The 22,194-nt window shown below is 38.2% G+C and overlaps 2 protein-coding genes across 2 annotated transcripts in view; both read right to left on the bottom strand.

The window, feature by feature from the left end:
• LOC121389231 (NEDD8-activating enzyme E1 regulatory subunit-like) overlaps positions 1-6,522 on the bottom strand; it is a 53,940-nt gene extending 47,418 nt beyond the window's left edge. The window contains exons 1-6 of the mRNA XM_041520831.1: positions 6,464-6,522; positions 4,141-4,244; positions 3,187-3,247; positions 2,112-2,142; positions 1,306-1,377; positions 387-466 (exon numbers count right to left, since the gene is read on the bottom strand). Coding sequence (XP_041376765.1) covers positions 387-466; positions 1,306-1,377; positions 2,112-2,142; positions 3,187-3,247; positions 4,141-4,244; positions 6,464-6,522 — 407 coding nt within the window. The remainder of the gene's footprint in view (positions 1-386; positions 467-1,305; positions 1,378-2,111; positions 2,143-3,186; positions 3,248-4,140; positions 4,245-6,463) is intronic.
• A 5,528-nt stretch (positions 6,523-12,050) lies between these two features.
• LOC121388638 lies at positions 12,051-21,398 on the bottom strand. The gene is made up of 6 exons (XM_041520065.1): positions 21,312-21,398; positions 18,176-18,347; positions 15,718-15,889; positions 14,788-14,911; positions 13,349-13,477; positions 12,051-12,735 (listed from the first exon to the last, which is right to left on the bottom strand). The coding sequence occupies exons 1-6, from the start codon at positions 21,341-21,343 to the stop codon at positions 12,393-12,395; spliced, it is 972 nt and encodes a 323-aa protein (XP_041375999.1). The 5' UTR covers positions 21,344-21,398; the 3' UTR covers positions 12,051-12,392.
• Positions 21,399-22,194: the final 796 nt, after the last annotated feature.

Here is a 22,194-nt window from a genome sequence, read left to right as displayed (position 1 = left end):
TATGTACATTACAAGAATTCTGCAGAATAAAATGTCTCGCCTACCAGTTTTTAGTGCACTGTAATGATCATTCTTAGGTGCAACTATAAACCAAGTTTTATTGACCTAGGACTTATACATGTAGTTTGTGAGAAACAGATCTAAATACGAAACTTTAATTTTAAACTTTAAAAAAAACCATGGTGCTGTTGATATCTCTATCTTACCATTTTACTTTGTAAAGGCGAGACAAAAAACAAAGCTCTGCAAATGATTAAAACAGTTATAATGACAATAATTCAATAGGTTGTATTATCCAGGGATAATTATTGGGTGTTACTCCATAGCACAATAACAAATTAGCTAGATGTGATATAATTTAATATATTATACATGTAGTAACGTACCGCTCACACACATCTGTTGCCACCACAATGGAAAATGATGTGAACACATCACGGTTTGTTTCCAGCAGCTTTTCTGGGCTCTACAACAGCAAGATGTTAAAACTGTATAAAAATGTGAACTAAAGAAATGTTTTATTACGAAATGAAACGAAGACATACATGTATTTGTTTAATTATATCTAACAATATTTTAAACAAAGACTATATTGTCACTAACATATGGTTATTTCAATACTCAGTTCAAAGAGAATAAGAATAAATGTTTAATGACTCCCCAGTATGAATTGAAAGATGTTAAATATATTACAAAACACGATATTGAGAGGGAGAGTACCTATCTAGAACAATTAAATTAATTCCTCATACCACCCTCCCTCCAATAAGCTTAATTCTAATACATTAAATATATGATAAAACACAATGAAAGGACAAAGTTATCAATGAAGTAACTCTCCTCACTCTTGTGATCAAATCTGAAGCAACCGTATATATATATTATATATATTGATGCGAAAAAATAAAGGATCACACCAATACTAATTTTTTTTTTACTGCAACCAAAACCCTCATCCATAGTGTCAGGAAGATAACCATGTTACTTACTCACACTGAATTCCACATTAGTGATATTCAGTCCTATATCACATATTTGGGTTTTATACAGACATTACTATGCATATACATGTACATGTAGTTAATGCAATTTGGTTTATCATGCCATGTGTTCCATTATATCTTTCTCGCAGTCTATTAAATACATGACCAAGCACATTATCCAAGGAGCAAAGCACCTACCACCTGGTACAATAACAACAGTAACTGCCCATACCCTTCCCAAACAACCCATGTGATCAATTCTAAAATGGTCTGTTAAATGTACTTGTATATGATTAATCATATCATCGACAGAGCCACGTACCTCCTCAACGAAGTCTCCAGTTACATCTTCATTCAACTCACTCAGCAAATCAGTCGCAACTTGAGCTCTCGACTGAAACAAAAGAACACACATATATATACTAATTATTTCCAATCTAATCACTTTAAGAATAAGTAGTTTGTTTTATTTATCGATACCACTAGAGTAATTAATCATTGGCTATTGGATGTCAAACACTTGGTAATTATGACAAGTAGTCATCAGAGGAAATCCGCTACATTTTCCCTAATTATGAAGCAAGGGATCTTTGATATGCACTTTCCCACAGACAGAAAGCATGTACAATGTGGTGCTTTGATTTGGACGAGAAAAAAACAATCAGTTGAATGGATCCACCGAGGTGGTTAGATCCTGCGACATAAGCACCTCAAGCGAGCACTCAACCGACCCAATCTGTTTAATACCACTATAATAATAACATATATTAAGAACTTGCCAAACTCGTGTGAGAAATGGCAGGTGTGTGGCAAAGCAGGTCAAAAGAGCTCAACATCCACAATGATTAGTGGACAGACAAGGTCTGGAATGTGAAATTGTTTATTTTTGTCTTCATCCCTTATCAAAAATGAGATTTAATCATACAACTTTTAAGGTAATTTTGTTATAAAACATTTTTTATTTAAATTACACTGCTGAGTTTTAAATTATTCAATGCTACAGTAACATGAATGTGCCAATTCAAAGATCTCCTTCTGATACAGACTTCAAAATTTAAATAACACCATTTTTATTTTACATAGTTTTATGAGACGTACAGATATGTAATAAACTGAAGGCATACTTACTTTTCCTAAACTTTCTTTTGACAAGAAAAAGCTGAAAAAGACACACAAAAGTGGTTGAGCTGATGTTACAAAAGTGGTTGAGCTGATGTTACAAAAGTGGTTGAGCTGATGTTACAAAAGTGGTTGAGCTGATGTTACAAAAGTGGTTGAGCTGATGTTACAAAAGTGGTTGAGCTGATGTTACAAAAGTGGTTGAGCTGATGTTACAAAAGTGGTTGAGCTGATGTTACAAAAGTGGTTGAGCTGATGTTACAAAAGTGGTTGAGCTGATGTTACAAAAGTGGTTGAGCTGATGTTACAAAAGTGGTTGAGCTGATGTTACAAAAGTGGTTGAGCTGATGTTACAAAAGTGGTTGAGCTGATGTTACAAAAGTGGTTGAGCTGATGTTACAAAAGTGGTTGAGCTGATGTTACAAAAGTGGTTGAGCTGATGTTACAAAAGTAATATCTAAATTCATAAGGAAGGAAATGTTTTATTTAACGACGCACTCAACACATTTTATTTACAGTTATATGGCGTCAAACATATGGTTAAGGACCACACAGACATTGAGAGAGAAAACCTGCTGTCGTCACTCGATGGACTACTCTTTTCTATTAGCAGCAAGGGATCTTTTATATACACTATCCCACAGACAGGATAGTACATACCATGGCCTTTATTACACCAGTTGTGGAGTACTGGCTGGAACGAGAAATAGCCCAATGGGCCCACCGATGGGAATCGAACCTAGAACGATCGTGCATCAAGCGAGTGCTGTACCACCAAGCTACATTCTGCCCCATCCCACATGGAATGCCTTTTTTCATACTATGGAATTTACTACAAGTTATTTATTTCTAAGCCGACTGATGTGTAAACTGCACATAAAAAATAGTATTTATTTGTTATTTCCAAAACACTTTTACTTTTCTTCTGACGTCAAACAAAACTGAAATTATTTACCGAATTTTTTTTTTTATACAATGATGGGATGGACTATAGTTAGGGCACTTATGGCCTCAAATAATTTCCTGACATGAATCTTGCCATGATCATTTCCACCTAAACCAAAAGCATGATTTCTAAACTCACTTGTTTCCAACATCCTCACCAGATACTTTATTGCCATCCACAATGGTGAATGAGCCGATACCTGGAAGTAATCACAAATTAAAGTTATCATAAAACACATGCAAGAACAGTAAATTACAAAAATCAACCAAAAGCAATGCAATAACATACATACAACTTTCAAATGTAAAATTTATGTACATGTAGTTTTACAAAATTTGACATTTTAAAATCTTTTAAACGGCAATATGTTAAGAAATAACTTGTAATAAAACATTTTTTAAAAACAATTTCACATTTGTAATTTAGAAGCTTGTTTACATGTCCTCTAGTATAACAAGTATAACAGAGCTGAAAGATTTAGCGCTTTTTGAGGGAATTAAATTATTAATATTTTCACTGGTCAGATTTATAACCACCATTTAATTATACACATAATATTAATACAGTTACTGAATTGCTTCTAGTGTGTCTGTTTTAAACAAAATGGAGAAACATTGATGTATTTTCTGTTTTTTAGATAATTCACCTGCCGTCAAACAAATACATATTCCCTTATGGATAGTAGTCTGGTTCAAACATCCCAACAGTCGATGGAAATTAAATTATTTTTCCAAACCAAAAATATAATTCAGCAGAATTTATAGGATATTAAACGAGCTTTCGTTTATGTCCCGAGTGAAATAATTTTCAATTGTCACGAGCTTTAGCGAGTGACAATAAAAATTATTTCATGAGGGACATAAACATGATACGAAATGAAAGCTTGTTTAATATCCTATTTATTACCCATTATCAATCTTAATTTATATCACTCATCTCATCTCATTTCGTTGACGTTGTAATACGCCAATCGATGACATCATCGTGTAACGTCCAAAGTGTTACATCCCACTGGGCATTCTAGTGGGACGTATCACTTTGATATGTACCAAAATATTTTTAACCATATGGGTAATAAATACACATATGTACCTGGCAGAATAAGGTTCTTCAAAATCTCAGTTCCTGTCGCTGTTGCGTTAATTAAACAAACTCTTGCCGACTCTAGGGCAGCCTGACCATGATCGCCCCATAATCTGAAAAAAAACATAACAAAACCACTGGATCTAGCAACCAAATATTAGTAGTTTACATTTTATGTAGCTACTGCCAGTTCTAACTGCAAACAGTATATTTACACATTTAATGCCAATAATCTTGATCTTGCTCAATGTACATGTATACAAGTGCAGGAACTGTCAGCTGACAATACAAAAGTTATTAATGTATGTATAATTTACATGTAGGCCAAAACAAATTTTAAAAGTGTGCTTCTGGTTACATGTGGAATTTTGTTTAGAGTATGTTACTAGGTAGGTAGCTATAACTTTTTTAAAACAATAAAATAACATTTCAATCAAATGCCGAGTCCTCTCACTGGTGGGGAAATGTTTTTCAGGGTTGGTGAAAATGGCGATGTTTTAGTATCCATTGTTTGACCGTCTTTTTAATTTCTATCCAGCTTTTTATACAAGAGGGGTGGGGTGTAGCCCAGTGGTAGTGTTCGCTTGATGCGTGGTCGGTCTAGGATCGATCCCTGTTGGTAGACCCATTAGGCTAGTTTCTCATTCCAGCCATTGCTCCACAACTGGTGTAATAAAGGCAGTGGTATGTATTATCCTGTCTATGGAATGGTGCATATAAAAGATCCCTTGTTGCTAATCAAAGAATAGCCCATGAAGTGGCAACAGCGGGTTTCCTCTCTCAATACCTGTGTTGTCCTTAACCATATGTCTGATCCCATATAACCGTAAATAAAATGTGCTGAGTGTGTCTCCCCCTGGTTGAATCGCTGGCAATGCCAGGGATAAGACTAGGGGGGGACATGCCTGAACCCTAGTGGACATAGGCATGTAAAAACTGGTCTGAAATCTGAAATGTTGAGTGCATCACTAAATAAAACATTTTCTTCCATACAAGAAAATTATCATTAAAATGCACCAGAAACAAAACATTGGGCTGGAATTTTATAAATTTTCTTAAATGGAGGTGTTTTAAAAGCAATTGTAAATGTATATGTGCAAGTCATAAACAGGCTTTGTAAATTCGGCCCATAATCTTTAGGTAAAATATCTGACCATTACCTCCCTATTGTTAGGTTTATGATTAGTTAGGGTTATTTTTAGGGTTAGGTTTAATTTTTGTGTTAAGATGTGGCTCCCTTTTTTTTACATGTACATATCAATATAATTGGGGTTAACAGGTCGGAAATATTTCTGTCATGGGTATCCTCGAGTAACCGAAAACTGGCCTATTAACGGGAAATGGTTTCTGCACAAGTGCACTGTAATGTACGATTCATTTGATATAATAATGTTTTACCTTGTTCACTTTGTCATAATGAAATCAACCAACAAATGTTAATATTCATGAATGCCATTTTCTGTTGTGGAATATTAAATGCATGTCGTACGTAGTCTAATGTTGACATTCTTCAGCTACTGCCATAAACCAGTCTATTGTTTTCAAGAGTGACACGTGTCACCAAAAACTCTTATGCAATGAATGTACGAAGCAGATGAGACTTTGATAATGACAGCGGTGTGAAACTGTTGTTTATTTGGGTTTGTTTAATATTACACTTCATTTAATATAGTGCGCACAGTGCCAAATGGCGGTCGTGTATAATATATGTATAATTATATGTTTAGTGTCTACTTCAAGTACTCGTCTTTTCCTCATTTGTGCACTTTGTTTTGGGAAGATTTTCTTAATAATTAATTCAAGAAAAGTATTTAATGCCTGGGTTCAATCTTATCCAGATTCCTTAAAAACAAGTCAAACGTAAATAGACCGGTATATGTGTGGTAGCCCAGTTCACGGTTTTTCACCATACTGGGAGAAAACCTAGTGCTGCCACGACCGTGATGTCATGATGAGGTTTTGTCTCCAGGCGATGCCTGGGCTTCCAGGCTACCGGGCAATAAACTGATAAATAGGCTAACCCTCTCTTTGATTAGCAGCAAGAGATCTTTTACATGAAACATCCCACAGACAGAACAGTACATAGTATCAAAGCCTGTGTTACACCACTTGTGGAGTACTGTCTGAAAGAAAATATTGCCCAAGCGGGAACCGATCCCAGACCGACCGAGCATCACTTTCAGGCGAGTACTTTAACACTGGGCCACGTCCCGCCTTGGTATTACCAGGAAGCTAAACGGATTCAAAATTAAATACTGCTGCATCAGTGAAGAGGGTAACAAGAGGATGGTTATTTTACCGATACCCAACCAATAACCACTCGAATATGTACCTTAATTGTCGATCGTATTTCCTACTTTTGTCAATACCACTTTTCGTGGTCGCCGCCATTCTTTATTGGTTTGTTACAACAATTTCCTTCATTGTCGGGAGCACCGAATCCTTGCAGTGACGTACATACTCTACGGTCCCTAGTAGCGCGTACTTTTTATTATGAGAGCCATTTGTGATCAATCATATCAAACATTACTTACATTTTATTGTTTGGAATATCAATTTCCATACATCTGAGTGTATCTGGACATTTTTATGTTGATATTTAAGAAATGCATTTTCCATAATTCTTAAAACGCATGTACCTTTGAGAAATAACAGTTATGAAGACGAGCTCTAGTCTATTTTGAGAGGTATTCCCCAGGTTCAACATCACACGCTCCTGTTTCAAATTAAGCTCTCTTTTTTATATACAGATGTGTTATAGGTTTCTCAGTTTACCAAACTTATTGTCCATTTCGCACGGGCTGAAACTTTAAGCATTACAATTAATTATTATTATTATTATTATTATTATTATTATTATTATTATTATTATTTATTTATTTTTATTTTAAAAAAAATTGGAGGGGGATTAGTTTAGTTTTGATTAAATATCTAGTAAACATAATAAATTAAAATGATGATGAGGACGATGATTATGATGATGATGTGGTTATATTACAAATAAGAATTGTTTTCAAAGATAATCGAACCCAGTCGGTAGCCTAGGTTAATCGTTACTCTGTCTAAGTCGATTAAAAATTAGTACCATCACTGCCTTTAATATAATTTATGAAAGTGTACTGTTGCTGTTTTATTAAAATGTCACACAATAAGCAGGTATTTACGTGTGCATGAAAGTATGCAGGAGTGGGTCTAGACAGTGGCAGGCGAAATTTCTTGCGGGTTTGGCAAACTCTCCCCAAAATATATATACATGTATATATATTTTAAAAAGAGACACAAATTCAAAGTGAGCAAGGGGGGGGGGGGGGGGGGGGGGGTTCGACCCTGAAAACGCGCAAATGTATGCTATGCCATTTTATATGATTCATATATGATTAAACAAAAAATATTTGAATTGATACGCCCTATAACCATGTGTAGAGATACGATTTTGACGTTTAGATTTCAAATGTCTATTGTAAAGTCTGCATTACCAACTAGGAAATGGTCACTAAGCCTTTGTCATCGCAAAAATTTAAAGTCTACTTTATGTTCTGGAATTAGCGTGGCACTTATTTAAAACAAGGCGGCCGATAAATCTCATTACGATGATGGCAGCACCATGACAAGTATTTTCCCACTTTTTTTAATGTAGGCTATTAAAATTATGAGGTTACCATTTTTTACTGAAGGCTACCAAACTTTATAACCACTGAAAAAAAAGTTACGCTCAAGGCCTGATTTGACTCTAAAAGATTTTAACAAACGCACCAGACCCCACATTGATATTTGTTTTCAGGGAAGTGATTAATTGCTCCCTAACTTAGATCATGGGTTTGGGGGAGCTATTTAAGATAGTGAAACGGTCCCTCTAAACAGCTAGGACACATATGGGACCCAGTAAAATGTCTGGTTTTAAGGGGTATTCGGTGTAGGGAAGTTTTGTTTTATACTGGTTGTGACGGTACATGCTCTTAATTTTGTTTTCGCCTGTGGCGATATTAATTGTTTAGAAGGCCGTGTGCAGTTCCAAATTGCACTTATCCAGGTGGGCAACTTGTTACGTAATACTTCTGCGCGACGGTCCTCGATCGGTACGCCTAATACACACCCAGAGCAGGTGTGGAGGCCATGTGGCTAGTAGTTACGTAATATCTCCGGTAGTGCTCTTTATGGCCAGGGGATTGCTCGCGGTTGGCGACAGCCAGTCTGGCGACCTAAGAGAAAGATATGCCGTCTTGGTCGCTGTAGAAATTCAGATGATACGTGAGGTACCGCCTTGTACCCCCAGGCGATTTTCTGATTTTATAATAAATAGCTAGTTTTTTTTAGAGATATCGGGGAGAAGCAAAAAGGACGGCTTCCCGGGAACGTTGTCCGTTTGGACTTTGGTAAATATATTATTTCTGCTCTGTTGTATAACCTTGATGTGATTGATGTGACTTTAAATATTTTAATACTGTATTATACCAATATTATTTAGACAGTGTCTTCGGTCATCTGACGAAGTAAATCGTAGACTGATTGTTCTAACATTATACGAGTATTTGGTAATAATAAGCTTAGCCAGTCATCCTAGAGGACCTAGGTAAACTGTAGGTTATTGTCTTTATTGTGATAGTTACCAGTATTAAGTCTGTATTACAAGGTTATTGAATGAGTAGTTAGGGTTAATTAAAAATTAACCAGTTAGGAATAGTGTTGTAATTCCTTTATTAATCAAGTTCCCCTGGAAGCGTTTCTCATTTATCACACGTGTGGGTGTTGTGTCACGGTGAAGTGATTAGCATATTATGTAAACTAGACACCTAGAGATTAACTAATTAAGTGATCAGTTCTAGGTTGTTATTATTGTTGTTATTAATTAACTACTGCGGCAGTACATTTGTCAGCGTAGGTTAATACAGATTCCAAAGTGTATTGTGTTTTTGTTGTGTTTTCTAGTGAACTAACCGTACTATATAATATATACTTTATAAGATCGTATCTCTGATCATACCTAGAGACGAGCCAACGCGGGTATATACCGCCCGTTACAGAGAGATCTAATAGATGTACAGTTAGGAGAGATATTTGGTCAATCGTGTTTTATTCGGTTACGGGTATTATAGAATCCCCGTGACACTGGTACTCGGAAAAGGTGCGGGTGCGGGTAATGTTTTAACGTGCCCCTATCCACTTACGGTTCAAGCACGCCCATCGCGGATTTGATCTTTGACTTCGCCAATGGCCAACTCATGGGCGGATCCAAGGGGGGGGGGGGGGACCAGGGGGACGCGTCCCCCCAAAAAATTGTTCAAGTGCCCTCAAAATGTCCAAGTGCCCTTTTTGTTTGTAGAATTTTTTTTTTTTTAAGTAAACAATAATTATATTGTAGATAAATGAAATCAAGATTTTCGTGTACATGCGCAAGCTTGCAGATATGTGTCTGTGTTATTGAGTCTCAATGGGGCCCCATTGAGGTTCTAACGCGAGTGACGCCAATTTACTTCATTATTGCTAGTATATTATGACGTAGAACTGTAGGAATTCATATTAATTGTAAATATCAAAACTTGTAGTAAGGTGCCCTTTTGACGAGTCAATGTGCCCTTCTTTTTTGGTCCCCCCCTAAAAATATTTCCTGGATCCGCCCATGCAACTCCAGGAAATTAAAAATGATAGGGACAATTTTAAATTTAAATGAAATAAATGAAACACGGAATTGCAGTTTCCGAGTGTCCAGTTTTGAGGGGTTTTACTGCATTACTATATTGTGTAAATTCACACGCTAAGGGAAACTAAAAATTATTCTCCTTGAAATAGTCTCAGAGTGATGGGAAGCAAATGTGATAACTATCGTTAAACGGTAAGGTTTGACACAAGCAAAATATTAACTATTATTTTAACAGTTAATATTTTGCTAAGCTGTTATTAATATTTTTTTATAGATAAGATAGAAGTTTAGCTATGATAAAAGCAAGCTTATTCAAACCATATCGTATATCTTTAATAAAATATGTAAGGACGCTTTAACAGTTTTCGATCGATCTGATCGCTTTTTTTTTCTTTTAATATTTACTTCCGCACTTCGCCGGGATATTTTTGCGGTCAGATCCACTCAACTACTTACATATATCGTGCTAAGTGGCGGGATATAGCTCAGTCGGTTAAGTGCTTGCCTGAGGTGCTTTCGACGCAGGATCGAACCACCTCGGTGGATCCATTCAACTGAGTAGGTTGTTTTCTCGTTCAAACCAGTGCACCGCAACTAGTCAAAAGCAGTGGTATGTGCTTCCCTGCCTGTCGGACAGTGCATATAAAAGATCCCTTGGTTGTAACTTAAAAATGTAGGGTTTCCTCTGATGACTACGTGCCAGAATCATCAAATGTTTGACATCCAATATTATAGATTAATAAATCAATGTGATCTAGTGGTGTCGTTAAACAAAACAAACTTTAACTTTTTTAACACATCGTGCTAAATATTGCATAAAAAGAATTCCATAAATACAACTGCAATGGAAGCCACCATCTTTGTCATTTAACATATAAGTGGCTATATAGTTGGCTGTCGTGTATATATAGCCTCGACTAACGAGGGCTAGTTATATACATGGCGGTCGTATGTTGGGGAAAGGCCCGTTGTAAAGACACCACACCTCATCTAAACGTCCCAGTGCTAGGCATGGCTTACATCCAGTCAAAAGATAAGAACAAATAAAAGAAACAATATGAAACCCTAAAACATATTCTTTAATGACAATGATATCACACATGAATATATATATATATATATATATATATATATATATATATATATATATATATATATATGCAACAGATGTTACGACATAATACCTAGTCCACTGGTTCTTCAACTGCAAAGTGCAGTACGTGTTTTGGGTGTTGGATGGGCGGGTGTGGGGGTATATCCACATGCCTATATAATGACATGAGGCAATAGAGAATAAAGATCTTGACCTAATTAACTTTCCAAGCATAGCGGGGGTATGCCTTTTGGCTGTGGAATTAACATGTTTTTTCTTTTTTAATTATGGCTTCTAAATTTTATTCCACTAATTTCTTTGATGATGATCTTATTTGGTTTCTTATTAATTCTTTATTGCAAATCTTGCCCACCTCAAACTTACACCTCCATGCCTCCCTTTCTGTTAGGGGGCGAGACGTAGCCCAGTGGTAAAATGTTCACTTGATGCGCGGTCGGTCTAAGATCGATCCCCGTCGGTGGACAGCCAGTGCTCCACAACTGGTATAACAAAGGCCGTGGTATGTACTATCCTGTCTGTGGAATGGTGCATATAAAAGATCCCTTGCTGCTAATCGAAAAGAGTAGCCCATGAAGTGGCAACAGCGGGTTTCCTCCCTCAATGTCTGTGTGGTCCTTAACCATATGTCCGACGCCATATAGGCGTAACCGTAAATAAAATTGGTCGAACTCCCCCCTGCTCAAGGCGAAAAAAAAATCATATCCCGATTTTTTACGTTCCTGTGAAAGCAGCTCGGCTAGCTAGCCCGAGTACTCTGACTGTAAGAGAGCTAGACGGACATTTGGACATAAACACGCTCTCATTACAGTCAGAGACCAACCTATGTCTTTTTTTGTAATGAGAGCGTGTTTATGTCCAAATGTCCGTCTAGCTCTCTTACAGTCAGAGTACACGGGCTACTCGGCTAGCTAGCAGAAAACACCTCAGAATAGCCCTAGAAGGGGTCAATTTTTCAAAATTTTCTGGGGGAGGGCCCCCCAGACCCACCGCCACGGGCTTCGCGCCTGCGGTGCTCGCGGTGTCGGGCTTCGCCAGACACCTCGACCCCCCCCCCCCCCCTGCAAAATTTCCTGCGCACGCCCCTGCTTCCATAGGCGTACGGGCTACCATTTTTGTATGATACTGCCCGTACATGATTGTTTCCAAAATTAAACGAAAATGCCCGAATCTGGATAACATAATTTATTCATATTAGTATTACTGTCAACCAGATTGACCAACGAAGCACTACGCATTTATACATTGATGATTACAACTAATTGTGTGGGTACAATGATGAAAATACATGGTGAAAAGGCTTAAGACCAGCTTATTTTGCCAGAATATCTCTGTCGTTTTTATTTGCCCGAATATTGAGGATTTGATCCTGCCCCCACCCCCCGTAATCGTAGCTTATAGTACATCGGTCTCAATATATCGTGAAATGTGAATCACATGTCGTTCAGATTTAGCCTAACTGGAAACAAGTGCTGACAATGTACAGAAGTACAAAGGTGTTTTAACAGTATATCACACTTTGACGTTCTGCCCAAAGTAATGATCACAAAGCAACAGGGGACAGTCATTGAACTCAACAGTATAGTCATAATATAGAAGGGCTTCCTCCGGATCTTCGCGCCGGCCGCCACGAAAACCGTACTCTTCAAGAGTATTTTCCGGCGGCAGCCGACAATCTTTGCTTCGGGTTTTGTCGGAAAATACCGCCAGTTTATTGGAGAGAATGCTCGTCTGCTGCACGATGATCTGGATGAGTCCAAACACGGGGATGTGGGTGTGCACGAGCACAGTGATGTGGCCCGGGTGGTTCTTCATGTTGTCGAATGTCACCAGTCGTAATGTTAATAAAATAAATCTGAAAAACAAACATTGAAGATAATTAGAAGATAATTCATATGTGTGGCTAAAACAAGTTTGTATCAAATACACGTAGGCTATCTGATAAAACAAAACAAAAAACTAAGTAAAGTCAGTTCTATTTCTTGACATTTTCAACGCATTTATAATTTTGATAAAGGCCTGTGTACAAACATCAAGAAAGTTGACTGATGAAAAAAACAAAAACAAAAGTATAGCTTATAATATTAAATTAAACACACAATTGTGAATAAAATACAGTGTGCGAATAAAATGTATAAAAAATAAGAATAATTTATAATAAAATACAATTTTCATTAAAATACTCAGGTTATTAATAAAATACATAATTGTGAACAGGCTACACAATTTTTAATGAAACGACATAAATGTGAATAAATTACAAACATCTAAATCATTATAATGAGAATAATTTATAATAAAATACAATTTTCATTAAAATACTCAGTTATTAATAAAATACATAATTGTGAATAGGCTACATAATTTTGAATGAAACGACATAGATGTGAATAAATTACAAACATCTAAATCATTATAACGTGAATACCCAGTTATTGTTTCAAATAAAATATACAATTTGAAATTACTTTGGGTTTTTCTCTTTGTATGGTCCATCGATCAGCATCTTACAGTGAGAACAAGTCTCAAAGTTGCGTTCTGTGAGAATCAGCGTGTCCTCTTGTTCTAACCCATCCAACTCCACGTCCTCAATCTCTCTGGAAAGTAAAATGGAAGCTTGTCAAGCTATTAATAAGCATAAAACAGAGGCGGATCTAGGGGTAGTTATAATTTTATTATATATTAATTTTCTTTTCTTTTTTACGATCCCCCTCCAAACTTCTCCCAAAGTTCCCCTGGCATCATTCCATCTCATGTCACTGCCCTCTCCCCCCCCCCCCCCAAAATGGATTTTCTGGATCCGCCACTGTAAAATATTATTGGATGGTGGGCAATGGGAGACAGTTCAGTCACGAAGTGCCTTCAAAGATCATCCGGGCAAAGGATAACATTGGTTTTGGTCTGATCATTTACATTTAATGCAGACAATATATATGTCGATATATACAAAAAGAACTGATGGCAGTAATCTGGCCTTTTAACATTATAAAAAGGGGCTGTAAAAATGAATCTAGGCACAGTAACAGAGGGTACGATATTAATCGGGTAGACAAAACATTTAAACTTCTTTGCATCCTCCCCATGCACCTTAGGCACTGCCCAGCCAGAGCCTGTTTATCCTAGTAGCATATGCTACGGCCCCGTGCTTCAGGGGGCCATGCGGTGATGTGTACATTTATTTTCCCCAGGTTATTCCCCCACCCCCTCTCCCCGAGGGGGTTGCAAAATATATATACTGGGAAGGGGGTCCCGCTGTTATTTGTTCTTATGTGGTATTATTCCTATTTATTCAAACATATGTAGATGATGATATGCATCTCCCTTTCGGTATTGGACTACTGCACAGGATCGTACTCTATGTATGCTGTCAGTTGAACTGTCTCAGTATCAGTATGCATTTGGGGTCATACCCTCGGAAGATAACTCATACTCGCACCCGCCAAGTAGGTGAATGTATATCTGGCTTTACATCCACATTAATTTTAGCCTATCGGTTGGAACCATTGAGCTATTTCTCGTTGCAGCCAGTGACTGCTATATCAAAGGCCATGGTATGTGCTATCGTGTATGTGGGATGGTGCACCGTGCATGTAAAAGATCCCTTGCTACCAATGGAAAAGTGGAAGGTTTCCTCGCTATGGCTATGCGTCAAAATACCCAAATGTTTACCATCCAATAGCCGATGATTATTAAATCAATGTGCTCTATAGGGGCAGGATTTAGCTCAGTAGGTTGAGTGCTCGTTTGAGGTGCTTGCGCCGCAGGATCGAACCACCTCGGTGGATCCATTCCTGCTGATTTTTTTTTTTTTCTCGTTTCAACCAGCGACTGTTCGATGTGCTGGCACATGCACATGGGATCGGCCGAGGTTTTCAAACTATGTTGGCTACTATCGTGTATAACATACTTGGTATATTGCAGGCCTTTTGTAAGGTCCATGTAGCAGACTTCCCCCGCGTTATCTTTGTCCAGTAGAGTGGTAAACAGATGTAGTTCTATCTTGTTGAGTGGAACATTTAAATCGCACATTCCTGAAGAACAAGAGATGCCATTAACAGAACAATGTCATGATTCGCGACTGGTATGCGCGTGCGTGCGTGCTCTCTCTCTCTCTCTCTCTCTCTCTCTCTCTCTCTCTCTCTCTCTCTCTCTCTCTCTGTCTCTCTCTGTGTGTGTGTGTGTGTTGTGTGTGTGTGTGTGTGTGTGTGTGTGTGTGTGTGTGTGTGTGTGAAGCTACATGAACTAATGTCATGGTTTGGATGGTATGCGTGCGTGTGTGTGTGGATCTAGTTCTACAGGAACTAATTGGCAATCACTAGCCGAGACTGAATATTTTTCAAGTTACTTTACATTTTGATGGGAGACAGAAACCTAGCCAGAAAAATGGGGGGTGGGGGTGGGTGGGGGTAGGGGGTGCGTGGAGTGTGGAGAGCTTTTGGAAGGGGGTGGTGGACATTCAATAATCAAAATTAATATGTTGGTAGGTTTTTTGGTGTGGGTTTTTTTTTGGGGGGGGGGGGTGGGGGTTGTGGGAGTCTGGTCTTTTTAATTTTTGGGGGTTTTCAGGAAGGGGGTGGGGGGTTATTTTATTTATTGTTTTTTAAAGTGAACCTAATACGGTGTTTACATGCAAATGTCCATTAGGCCAAATTCCACCTAAGAGGTCATTAAAACGACGACTACTACACTAAAGGCGATGTTACACGATACGAGTGTCTCGTACGGGAATAGCCGATTGCAAAGCAACCGATGAAATCGTAATGTCTTGTTACAGTCGGCTATTCTCGTACGATTTACTCGTATCGTGTGGCACCGCCATAACATCGCACAACATTACCTGCTTTAAAGTCATCATATGACACGACACCTTCTCCGTCTTGATCCAGCTGTTTAAAGATTTCCACTACTGTCGGCGCAACTCCCACAAGCCATCGGTCCATCCGACCCAAGAAACTGTGGAAGTACACGGGGTTTTCCTTTAGTTTTCGAATAGCTTTTTCTAGTTTTTCCTGTAACACAGAAGTATAATGAATCACGATGTTACCCATTGCAAAAGATCCAGGCACGACCTTCCATACGACCAATCAAAACACAGCTGGCAATAATCTTTCAACAGTTTGAAACATTCGAAATGACAAAGCGCATATATAGAGATTATTACACGAGCTTTTGTGTGGTACTGATGACAAGACTTGGTGTCAGCATTCTTGTACTGACCGTGCGAGAGCAAATGTAATACATGAATCCTGACACGAGTTTCGTTAAATCGGTACAATTCACACGCGAGTGTAATAATTTCTTTATTATCCACATAATCCAGTTATTATTTTTTATGAATAACAAGTACCATGTCAAAACGTTTAAAACGTAAGTAGCAGGAGACAATGAAATGACGTCATTTTGATAAGCGATTACACAGATTGGGGAAGCCGCATTGTTATGACGTCGCTTCCCAGAATGACGTAATTTGTTATGCACGTGAATTCATTATGACACCCATCATACTGGTCATATTTCCCTGTATATCTTGAACTATGTGCATAATAATAAAAATGTTTCCTTGATGCTTTTTGAACGAGCATCCCGTGTAGCAGCAGCAGGATTTTATTTTCCTCATGTTTAAATTGAAAATAACTGATTACTGTCTTGAAGGAACATTCCTGAGTTTGCTGCAATTTTTAAGATGTTATCGACCAACAGAGATTTTTTAACGATTCTAATTACACATCAAATATATTTTTTCTGCATAAAATATTAGTGGCTGGATATTAAACTTATTTCTGATCGTACTAGGTTAAATATCATTTTATTTGAAGACAAAATCCAATTTGGGCTTCTTACAAATATTAAAACGTCCAGAAACACATTGAATATACAGACACTGATATTCTAAACAAGAAAATATATTTACTATGTAATTTTAATCGTAGAAATATTTTATTAGTCGGAAACATCTTATAATGAAGCAAACTCAGGAATGTCCCTTTAAGATATGTTTGGGTATACATACACACAACCATATTTATATAACCATGAATACAATAATACATGTATGCGCGTTATTAACATATTCTTTTACCCTTTACTGCACACTCACCATTCCCCTGATCAGAGTAAACTTATGGTGCTATAAGTAAGTCTACGCAAGTCAATCCAGTTCAAGAGTATTAACCTTGAGCGTTTCAGGGCTAGCTTTGGGTAAACAGGAAGTTTCGCCAAATATCTATAAAACTACAAAAAATGTACAAACTGAAATATTTTTCACAATAATATCAATTATTACATAAGAATAATTTCGCCATATTATAATAAAATTCGCCAATTGTTTTCAAAAGTCAAAATTAGCGAATTTGGAGAGTACCCGAGCCCCTACATAGATGTAGCCTATATAATAACAATTTAAGTATCGCCAAATATCCCCGCCTGCTACCGATTTGGTCGGGCTGCTGGTGCTCCCTTGCACCTGCCAGTACAAGCGGTCCCTCCTCTCCACCCCCACCCCCTTCCTGTCATGGACGAAGGAGCCGGCCAAGGCCGACTCTTGTGCCCATGACAGGCGTGCGCTATAACAGCTTGTTCTGAATGTGCACGTAAAACCCTATGACCTGACCTTACCTGATCGCCAAATATCCATAAAACTTCAAAAATTGTAGAAACTGAGATAAGAATAATTTTGCCATGTTAAAAACCAATTCGCCAATTGTTTTCAAATTTTGTAATTAGCGAATTTGGTGAGTGCCCGAGTTCCTCGGTTGGCATAGATGTAGGCTATATAATCATAGGCGTACGGGCTCCTATTTTGGTAGGGGGCAGGCTGGCTTTTGCCCGAATTAAATAAATATGCCCGAATCTCGATAACATTTATTATTTCTGCCAAACAGTTATATAAGGTTGCAAACGAATTACTACGCATTTTTATACGGATTACAACTAATTTTGAGGGTAGAATCAGTGGCGGATCCAGAAAATCCATTTAAGTGGGACCCCAATGATATGTAGCGGAATGCCAATGGAACTTTGGGGGAGGTTTGGAGCGGATCGTAAAAAAAGGAAAATTAATATATAATAAAATTATAACTGTCGCAAAATTGGGAGGGGGGGGCGGGCTCCTGCACACCCCCCCCCCCCCCCCCCCGATCCGCCTCTGAGAATGATAGAAATACACGGTAAAAATGTCTCAGGTTAGCGCATTTTGCCCGAATATCTTGTTTCATTTTGCATGAATTTAAGGTGTTGCTCCAGCACTGTATCGTACGCTTATGTATATAATAACAATTTACAGGCAATGCTCGTACCTGGACCTTTTCATCTTTTTTGAGTTTTTTCTTCTTGCCTTTCTTCTTGTCTTTGCCCGAGGGTGACGCCGCCATGCTGGTCCCCTGGGACATGGACATGAGGGTGTCCTGGTCGGCAGCTCTCGGCGTGTCTTCATGTTTCTCGGAGCCAGAAGCTTTTGACGCCTTCTTCCTGAAATAAAATAACACCATGGATGTATACAACACAAACGCAGCGCCTGGCGCGTATACAGGCATAGGCATAAGGGTTCCCATTTTTGTAGGGTGTGGGGGCAGGCTGGCTTTTGCCCGAATTAACCAAAAAATGCCCGAATCTGGATAACACATTTATTCATATTAGCATTACTACCAAACAGTTATATAGTGTTCCAAACGAATTACTACGCAATTGTATATATAGATTACGACTAATTTTGAGGGTAGAATGACGGACATACATGGTGAAAAAGGTCGAATATCTGTATAATTTTTGCCCGAATTTCATGCTTTCCTCCAGCACTTTGGGAGGTTACCCACCAACCCCCCCCCCCCCTCAATACACTTATGTATACAGGATTTTTGTCAATTATAAAACATTTTTAGCAGATGTCTAGACTGTGGCAACCGAAGTTTATGGGGGGGGGGGGGAGGGGGTGAAGTCATGATCCTCCCTGAAAATATATTGAGAAATTTATTTTTTGTTTGAGCAGGGAGGGGTTTCGACCCCCGAAATTATTCTCCTGAATACAAGCATCTGAGCAGACACACACACACATACATACACACACACACACACACACACACACACACATACATACACACACACACACACACACACACACATATATATATATATATATATATATATATATATATGTATATATATATTGTGACGGAACATGCTCTTATTTCTTTTCGCATGTGGCAATATTAATTGTTTTAGAGGGCCGTGTGCAGTCTCAATATGCACTTAAGCCCAGTTGGGCACTTTGTTACGTAATACCTCTGCGCGACGGTGGTCATGCTCTTTCCAATACACACCCAGGCCAGATGCGAAAGCCATGTGGCCAGTAGTTACGTAATACCTCCGCTAGTGCGGTTTTTACGACCGTGATTTTGGCGACTAGGCGTCAGCTAGTCTGACCATCTAAGGAAAATTGTCGTCTTGGTCTCTGTGGAAATATCACTTGTAGGTATTCGGTGCCGCGATGTACCCCCAGGCGATACTGGGTTTTTATAATAAATAGCTAGGATTTTAGAGATATCAGGGAGAAACATAGGAAGGCTTCCAGGGGGAACGTTGTCAGTCCGGACTGGTAAATATTTTATTTCTGCTCTGTTGTATAACCTTGATGTGATTGATGTGACTTTAAATATTTTAATACTGTATTATACCAATATTATTTAGACGGTGCTGCCGGTAATCTGACGCAGTAGACTGTAGGCTCACTGTTCTAATATATATAAAGCTTAACCAGTCATCCTAGAGGACCTAGGTAAACTGTAGGTTATTGTCTTTACTGTGATAGGTACCAGTATTAATTCTGTATTACAAGGTTACTGAATGAGTAGATAAGGGTTAATTACAAATTAACCAGTTAGGAATAGAGTTGTAATTCCTTTATTAATTAAGTTCCCCTGGAAGCGTTTCTCAATTATCACACGTGTGGGTGTTGTGTCACGGTGAAGTGATTAGAATATTGTATAAACTAGACACCTAGTGATTAACTAATTAAGTGATCAGTTCTGGGTTGTTACTATTTGTTGTTGTTAATTAACTACTGCGGCAGTACATTTGTCAGCGTAGATTAATACAGATTGTTTTGTTTTTTTGTGGGGGTAATTCAACTTCACAATATACAACACTAAATTGCTCTACATTGATTTGGTGCAATTGGTTCGAGTTCCGGCAACGCAATACAATTTGTGAAGCCAAAAAGGATTTTATCTTCTGCGCCTGTGCATTGACATCTATGTATGTACGGGGGGGGGGGGGGGGGGGGGGGGGGGGGGGGGGGGGGGGGGGGGGGGGGGGGGGGGGGGGGGGGGGGGGGGGGGGGGGGGGGGGGGGGGGGAGATTTAGCTCAGTTGAGTGCTCGCTTGAGGTGCTTACCTCGGTACATTCATTCAATTGTTTTTTCTCGTTCCAACCATTGCCCCACAACTGGTCAAAGGCGTGGTGTGTGCTTTCCTATATCTGAGAAAATGCATATAAAAGATCCCTTGCTGCAATAGGAAAAAAGTAGCAGGTTTCCTCTGATGACCAAATGTTTGACATCCAACAGACGGTGATTAATTAATCAAAGTGCTCTAGTGGTGTCGTTAAACAAAACAAACTTTAACTATGTATGTACTAGTCAAACCAGACATACATACACTATATAGATATTCATACTATGCATACATAGGCTCCACATATATCATCGGTTAACTGACCATTCTTTTTAGAATGTCTCAGTAACCGAGTGGGAATTGTCGTGGTTTTGGAACTCAAATCGACATGTATACAACATATAATATCCATCCATCCATCCATCCATCCATGTCAGGGGTGTAGGCTAAGGCTAAACCAATTTTAACAGTGCAATATTAGACTATTCAAATAGTTGTCTACACAAGCTTTCAGAAGTGCTAGAGATCATGCCCCTACCCCCAACCCCACACAATCTCTAGATAGGGGGCCTATCACAGATATCGTTCCTATGAATCTAACTTCTTGCTAATACCAACTAATAAATAAACAAATATTGAAATAACAAAAATGTATATATAAAATCATATATACGACTTAATGTTGCTAACTTCAAAATCAGTCTTTTACGTCTGCTTAATTAAAAAACCCAAAATCACTACAATTCTCTGCTATAAATGTGCAAAGCTTAACGCGAATATCGATTATGCCCTCCACGCGAAATAAAGCTGAATGCAGAATGTTATTACAATGACAAAGACCCGTGGAGTGTACTTGCCATTTAATGACCTGTAAACGCGCGACGTCGATAATCACAGACCCTGTATAGTGTACAGGTGAGAAAAACACTTATCAGTAGTTTCATAACTGGTGACATTCTCAAAATACCCCGATAGCACTAGAGTTACAAAGTCAAGTTAACATCATTAACACGATATGACAACTACAATACATATAGCAACTTACTTTTTGCCCCCTTTCTTCTTCTTTATGCCCATTTTGTGTGTGTAGACTTTGAACAAGTTGTGTACTTGTTTCCAAGCAATTACCAGAGGTTATCAACTTTCGGCAATGTTCGATAATTTCCGGTAACTAATCGGAGAAGGTACCGTTAGTTGGCGTAATATATCGACGTCGAAGTTGCTATGTCTGCACCACCGTAGAAGTAACCTGTTACGGATTGTCTGTTATTTCTTATACTGTTCACACATAAGTTTGCGGATGTTTATGAAATTAAAGACAATGCTTATAATAATAATTATATATGAAACATATAATAACAACACTTAAAATTAATATTTTATTCGGGCGGAACGTAGCCCAGTGGTAAAGCGTTCGGTCTGGGGTCGATCCCCATCGGTGGGCCCATTGGGCTATTTCTCGCTCCAGCCAGTGCACCACGACTGGTATCTCAAAGGCCGTGGTATGTGTTATCCTGTCTGTGGGATGGTGCATATAAAAGATCCCTTGCTGCTAATCGTGAAATGTACCTTTAGGCCAGACGAAGGCACTAAATTTGTATTTCTATTTATAGGAATAAAATGACTATTATTAAAACGAAATGATCAAAGTACTTTGAAATAAGTAATATTTTATATAACAGTGTCGTAGAAACACATACAGACATATCTATAAAGAAAAAAAAATAATACATGAGTGGTCGTTACTACGGCGTTAGATACCATTTATCTCACGAGCCATTTTAACATGTATCTAACGAGCGAAAGCGAGTTTGATAAGTTTTTAAACAACGAGTTGTGAGATAAATGGTATCTAACGGACATGAATGTATCATTGTATTTCTTATATATCCTCAAAAAACCAGGTTTTAAGCAAATTGTAATATCTT

This window comes from Gigantopelta aegis, chromosome 14, assembly GCF_016097555.1.
Source record: "Gigantopelta aegis isolate Gae_Host chromosome 14, Gae_host_genome, whole genome shotgun sequence".
Classification (NCBI taxonomy): domain Eukaryota; kingdom Metazoa; phylum Mollusca; class Gastropoda; order Neomphalida; family Peltospiridae; genus Gigantopelta; species Gigantopelta aegis.
This window is presented reverse-complemented; position numbering and strand designations above follow the sequence as displayed.

What these genes read in the sequence shown, in the direction of transcription:
- LOC121388638 (XM_041520065.1), bottom strand. Translation starts at nt 21,343, where the DNA reads ATGGGCATAAAGAAGAAGAAAGGGGGCAAAAA. An exon ending in AAAGGCCTGCAATATACCAA is followed by an intron (nt 13,478 to 14,787) that starts GTATGTTATACA and finishes TTTACTTTCCAG; the next exon opens with AGAGATTGAGGACGTGGAGT. An exon ending in TACAAAGAGAAAAACCCAAA is followed by an intron (nt 12,736 to 13,348) that starts GTAATTTCAAAT and finishes TTTGTTTTTCAG; the next exon opens with ATTTATTTTATTAACATTAC.